We start from the raw sequence: 6,634 nt of genomic DNA, 5'->3' as shown, positions 1-6,634 counted from the left end.
GATGATGATGATGATGATGATGATGATGATGATGATGATGATGATGATGATAGCAAATGTTTTCATGAAGGGGGAAGCCATGAACCTGAATGCAAATGAAAACCCTAGATTAAAATAGGAGATAGCTCATTAAAAGGTTTGAGCATAATTAAAAACTGTTGAAGGCACAGAACAGGATGGATATTAGCACCCAGGAAATGGAGACAAGTGATGAAAGCATCTGATATGTTACTTGTCTCTCTCTTGCAGGTGTTGGAGACTTGCATGGCTACGGTGGGGCGAGTTTCCAATATCGACCACAACAAGCAAATCCTTGGGAAAGCTGGTCGGAATCGGTGGTTAGGAAAGCGGCCAAGTAGTGGCCTGTGGCATCGGAAAGGAGGGTGGGCAGGGCGCAAGATCAGACCTCTCCCACCCATGAAGAGTTATGTGAACCTCCCAACAGCTTCTTCACGTGATTGAAATCTGGGCTCTTGCTGTCAGTGGGGATTTGGTCAATAAAGCCTACCTGTTTTAACCTGCACACAGGAATGCTCAGCTATCAGTGTACGTTCTTTCTTTAAGAGCTAAAACCCACAAGAGAGGACATTTCTTTCTGATATGATACTGACACACTGACAGCCCAATCCTATGCAAGAGTTAGAGAAGTCGATGTCCATTTAAATCAGAATGTGTAGGCACACCTAATTCTATATAGAATCAGATTGTCAGTGAATTTTTACCTTATTCTAATGTCTAGTCAGAGCTTGGAAAAGTAACTTTCTGGACTTTGTTGTTGTGTGCCGTCAAGTTGTTTGCAACTTATGGTGACCCTAAAACAAACCTATCACAGGGTTTTCTTGACAAATTTTCTTCAGAGGGGGTTTGCCATTGCCATCCTCCAAGGCTAAGAGAGTGTAACTTGCCCAAGGTCACCCAGTGAGTTTCATGGGTCAGTGGGGCTTCAAACCCTAGTCTTCAGAGTCATAGTTGAACACTCAAACCACTACACCACACTATCTCACTAAATCCCCCAGCTACCATACTGGTTGGAGGATTCTGGAAATTGTAGTCCAAAAATATTATTTCTAAGCTCTAAATTAAATAAATAAAATAAAACTTTTATTTGTATCCTGCTTTTCTGTAACTAGACAATCAAAGCGACTCACAACATATTAAAATCCACATTTACAACATTGTGTCCCAAATTCCCCCCTTAAAACAGGATTAAACATGTTACAATTAAAATATCTATTAAAACGGAAGGAAGGAAGGAAGGAAGGAAGGAAGGAAGGAAGAAAGAAAGTATATACAGCTCTGGAGTTTCAGGAGAGTTGAAAGTCAAACCTCCTCCTCCAGCTTTGTTACTGGGTTTTTGTCTATTACTCTGACCCAGTGGCTTCACTAGCTGGGTGTGTGGGGGGTGCACCGCATGCACCCTGAGAAAAAGGGTGACTCCCTTGTGCCCAGAAGACCACAGCGATCTCTGAGGTGAGGTAGAAGAAGGAGCCTCTCCCGCTACCTTGCAGCCTCTGGAGGCAGTTTCCCCCCTTTGATCCTGCCCATCTGTCTGCTGTGTGATGATAGAGGCAGGAAGGCTAGGTGGTGTCTGACAAGGCTTTAGAGCAGGCTTGGGGAAAGGCCCCAGGTTCTAATGAACCACCATTTCCATCATGCCTCGCCTCACCACCAGCCAAGTTGAAGGAAGTTTTAGCCAGCTTGGTTGATGACATGTAGCATCGTCATGAGAGGAGCTACAACCAAGCCCTCATGAGCCTGGCTAAACTTCCTTCAACTTGGCTGGTGGTGAGGCATGATAGCAATGGTAGTTCATCTGAACCTGGAGGGCTGTAGGTCCCACACCTGCCATAGGATGTCCCCTGGTGTAGTCACAACCCCTCGCACCCGCTTAGTGATGCCACTGTCTGGGCAGCAGCTTCCACCACCAGCCTCTTTCTACTCTTGGTGCATTCACCATGCTCAGGAGGGCTCAGTTGTAGCTCTCCGCATTTTGGTGGCGCAGAGAAGCTCATCACTCATTTGTTTGAAGCTCTGACGTGCCAAAGAGCCATCATGATCCTGGCTGAAACTTCCTTCACCTTGGCTAGTGTTGTGGCAAGGCACATATGAGTTCACCGGACCTGGAGGGCAGCCTGTAGATCCCACTCCTGGTTGGGCAGCAGCTTCCCCTGCCAGCCTGTCCCTCCTCCTGGTGCATCTACCAAGCTTGGCTGGTGGTGAGGCATGAGGGAATGGTAGCTTGTATAACCTGGAGGGCTATAGGGGTCCCTGCCTAGTCCCAGCCCTGTTTTAAAAGTTGAAGGAGGTGCAGCTGAAAGCTTTTCCTAGGTTCCAGCCAGTTGGTCTGGAGAGGGTTAAAAGGATAGAGTTGGACTTCATAGAGAGGCAGGAACTCTTGAAAGTTCAGAGGGTGCAGCTGGTCACCTTTTGGGGGAGATGTGGAGGAGGGGTTTCCTCTGGAGCCCTTTTGCAGAAGGAAGGAGAGAGTGGCAGCAGGAAGCAGGGAAAGAGGTAAAAATGAAAGGGCGATTGGGGGAAGGAGAAGGGAGGGATACCCCACTTGGGCTTTGTGGAAAGGAGATAGAGAGGGAGGAGGAGGAAGAAGACCCCCCTTCCTTGGTGCCATAGCTGGGAGGGGTGGTGGTCCTGATCCATGCATGAGAATGGAAGCCCCCTTCTACAAGGAAAGGCTGCAAAAATAAACCCAACACTCATCCCTTTGCTCAAAAACTGGAGCATGTCCCGAGGAGGGTCACCAAAATGGTGACGGTTCTGGAAGCCATGTCCTATGAGGAGAGACTTAGGGAGCTGGGGATGTTTAGCCTGGAGAAGGTTAAGGAGTGATATGATAGCCCTGTTTAGGGAGCAAGCTTGTTTTCTGCTGCTCCAGAGACTAGGACCCGGAGCAATGGATGCAAGCGACAGGAAAAGAGATTCCACCTCAACTGCCTTGCTTTTCTGTTTTTCTTTCCTCTCGTTTGTGGAGTCGCCCTGGGAGTGATGCAAAGGGAGAAAGTAGAACCATATAGCCTAGTGGAAAGAGCTGTAGAATCATAGTGGCCATCCAAGAGGCCATCCAGTCCAACCCCATTCTGCCATGCAGGAACTCACAATCAAAGCAACCCCAGCAGATGGCCATCCAGCCTCTGTTTAAAAACCTCCAAAGAAGGAGATTCCACCACACTTTGAGTCAATAGTGAGATGCAGCAGCTACAAAGACCAATGCAATTAAAGGCTGCATCAATAAAAGTGTAGTCTCTAGATCAAGGGAAGTAATAGTACCATCTGTTCTTCTTTGGTCAGGCCTCACCTGGAATACTTCGTCCAGTTCTGGGCATGACAATTCAAAAAGGAAGTTGACACACAAGTGTCCAGAGGAGGACAACCAAAATGGTGAAGGTTCTGAAACCATCCCTATGAGGAGAGACTTAGGGAGCTGGGGATGTTTAGCCTGGAGAAGAGAAGGTTAAGAGGTGATATGATAGCCCTGTTTAAGTATTTGGAGACATGTCATATTGAGGATGGAGCAAGCTTGTTTTCTGCTGCTCCAGAGAATAGGAAAGGTTAGGAGGAATGTCCTTACAGTAAGAGCTCTTTGACAGTGGAACAAACTGCCTTGGAGTATGGTGAAGGCTCCTTCTTTGGAGTTTTTTAAACAGAGGCTGGTTGGCCATCTGTCAGGGATTTGATTGTGAATTCTTGCATGGCAGAATGGGGGTGGACTGGATGGCCCTTGTGGTCTCTTCCAACTCTGTGATTTTGTGATTTTATGAGAGTTATCCAAATGAGGTATTAAATGGCCCTGTCTCTTGTCCCTACTTTGCTTCAGAAGGCAGGGACATGTTATAGGGCCTTTGAGAGTGATATTAATGGGGTAGTTTCAGATTTCAAAGACATGGCCATGTTCATCTGGAAAATCAATATGCAAAGGGATCTTGTAGTACTTTTGAGACTAACAGAAAGGGAGAGGTTGGTGGCATGAGTTTTCATAGACTTGATAAGCTCAAATGTATGAAAACCCATGCTACCAACTTCTCCCTTTCAGTTTGCTACAAGATCCCTTTGGATATTAATGGAATGGTTTATCCAGAAGAAGATAATAGTACTGGTCCAAAGGTGTCTAGGTTGTCATAGGCTAGAACCAGCTCTCTGAATTGTACTTATAAATAGACTTCAGCTAGGGCAGCCTTCTCAAAAGTGATACAGTATATTGTATACCATTGAAACACAGTATTATGTGTATATATTGCAGTATAGTGGTTAATGATACAACCTCATGCATGTCACTTTAAAGCACTGTTGAGTTCAGTGGGCCTTAATTTTAAGAAAATGCAGTCTTAGGTTTGCAGTCTCAGAGACTGAACTATACGCCCAGAATCCTCTAAGTGAGATTATTGCCTTGCCATGAGATTGGTACATGACAGACCTATTTTAGAATTGTAATATGGCTCCCTATAATTGTGTGAGATGCCTTATACACTTATAGGAAGAGACTCTGGAATATTTCAATGGCAAACAATGATTGCCATACCTTGGAGAAGTTATTTAATCATTCCATCTTTTTTAGAATGATGGGGCATCCCACCAAGGAACCCCTACAAGTAAATTTTGTATATGTCACATAATTTATATTTTAAATCAGATTAAATATATTTTTTGGAAATCTCAATGGTTTCTTATATCAAAGTATATGCCTGGTTCATGTTTATTTCCTATGCATTCTCCTTCCCTTTTCCTCTGCTTCCCCTTATTTCTCTTCTATTTCTTTTCTTTGAAATCATACTTTAAAAATCTATTTTTTCCCCTAAAAGTCACGCCATTGCAAATATACCCTCCAAATTTGGTGCTAATCCTTTGGTCATCCCATCAAATTCCCTGCAGAAGTGTGTTCCACACATGTCACATTGCTATTAATACAAAAAGACAAAAAAGTTATTGTATGGTCTAATATGGGAGGGAGTCTGGGGTGTGTGATACCATGAGTTACCGCTCTGGGTGACACCTATCCTATTGACACCACTGACTGTAGTCCCACATACTGGAAAGACATCAGGCTTGGAAAGGCTCGTTTAGGCCATAATATGTTTATTTGACTTCAAGGTGTCACAGGATTTTTCAAAAATCCTATTTTTCCCCTGAAGCAGACTAATGTGGCTTTTCTAGGTACACTTTATTTCAGGTGTATGTCATATTTATATCTTTAGTCCAGCAGATGTATTCCTTGTCATGGTGATTGTGAAGCAAAATGGGAATGTGCTAGTGCATGTTGGACCCAAGATCCATGCCTATCCTGAGGAGTTAGTCCGACAACGCTGTGGCCACAATGGGCATACAGAGTACCTGATTCGTTGGCATGTTCTCAGCTCAGAAAATGATACAGGAAGCAGCACAAGTGCCCCTTTGACAGAAACCAAAATGGAGAACATCCTGATGTGGATGCCGGCAGATGATGTCTATGCCAACTGCCCAACATTGTTAGGCAAGAGGAAGCCCAAGGATCAACAGCAGGAGGAGAAAGCATCTCATATATTATCTCCTGGTGTCACACTGGATGAAGCCTCTCTTTTGGAGATGAAGAAGGATGTCAAGAACCTGGTTCAGCGAGCTACTTGGCAGATGGCCAGTAGCACAGTCCCTCAGTCGTCCATCTTGAACACTATCCATGTGCTCAGTGCCTATGCCAGTATCGCTTCATTGATGGGTGTGTTCAAGGAAACAGGTGCCCTTGATCTGCTGATGAAGATGCTGTGCCATGAAGAGAAACACATCCGTCGCAGTGCTGGCAAAATGCTTAGGGCTCTGGCTTCTCATGATGCAGGTGAGAGTCATCAGAAAGAGCTTTTATGGTCCATGTATTTTTTTAATTCAAATGATGCAATTCCTATTGAAGGCTTTGTAAGCAACTCTAGTATTTTAGGCATATGGGACCAAGTTGCTTTTAAAAAAAAACAAAGCCAAGTTGCATTAAAAATTATAGTCAGTTTTCAGAGCCAATGCAGACTTGATTCCCTTGGCAATGTGAACATATGTCCATCTGGATACACTTGGAACTGAATTATCATTTCTAAGAAATAGCTGATTCATTGATATAAAGAGGAAGGTGACTGTTTGCTATTAAAAATGCACTTGTATTTGATCAATTAATTAATTTCTATACCATTTTTCTCCCAGTATGGGATCCAAGATGGCTTAAAACAAATTAAAATATAATACAACTAAAACCTATTTGATACAAAAGTTTTTAAAAAATAAACAGTTTTGTTAAAAACACTGAATTAAAACTATTTTAAATGTATCTCAAAGTCACTAAAAGGCATGCTGCAGACAAAATAATGCTTACAGTTCATGTTTCCAGAAGTCTTTTCTGAGATAGGAAAGTTCAGAAGCTGGCTGATATCTGCATGAACCTAAAATGTTAGACTCTAAGGCACCAGATCCCATCTGATGTTGGAAGAAAAGCAGGGTCAACCCTGATTAGTACTTAGATGGGAGACTGCCAATGAATACCAGGTGCTGTAGGGTATAATAAATAATAATAATAATAAAATTTTATTTTTAGCCCGCTTTTCCGCGATGATCAAAGTGGTGTACAGATTAAAATTTCAACATCAAAATACATACATAGTAATAAAAA

The 6,634-nt window shown here is 43.4% G+C and overlaps 2 protein-coding genes across 8 annotated transcripts in view; both read left to right on the top strand.

Annotated features, from left to right (window-relative positions):
- The window catches only part of MRPL2 (mitochondrial ribosomal protein L2), a 16,104-nt gene extending 15,581 nt beyond the window's left edge, over positions 1-523 (top strand). Inside the window, exon 8 of the mRNA XM_042445948.1 lies at positions 250-523. Within this exon, the coding sequence (XP_042301882.1) occupies positions 250-462 (213 nt within the window). The 3' untranslated portion in view covers positions 463-523. The remainder of the gene's footprint in view (positions 1-249) is intronic.
- Positions 524-2,384: 1,861 nt separating this feature from the next.
- The window catches only part of LOC121919743 (cullin-7-like), a 36,868-nt gene continuing 32,618 nt past the window's right edge, over positions 2,385-6,634 (top strand). For all 7 annotated transcript variants that reach the window (XR_006101573.1, XR_006101574.1, XM_042446622.1 and 4 more), the window contains exons 1-2: positions 2,385-2,511; positions 5,205-5,818. Coding sequence is in view for 5 of the 7 variants with exons in the window: in XM_042446622.1 (XP_042302556.1) it covers positions 5,227-5,818 (592 nt within the window). In the remaining 2 variants the exon portion in view is untranslated. The remainder of the gene's footprint in view (positions 2,512-5,204; positions 5,819-6,634) is intronic.

Source organism: Sceloporus undulatus, chromosome 1, assembly GCF_019175285.1.
Source record: "Sceloporus undulatus isolate JIND9_A2432 ecotype Alabama chromosome 1, SceUnd_v1.1, whole genome shotgun sequence".
NCBI lineage: Eukaryota > Metazoa > Chordata > Lepidosauria > Squamata > Phrynosomatidae > Sceloporus > Sceloporus undulatus.
This window is presented reverse-complemented; position numbering and strand designations above follow the sequence as displayed.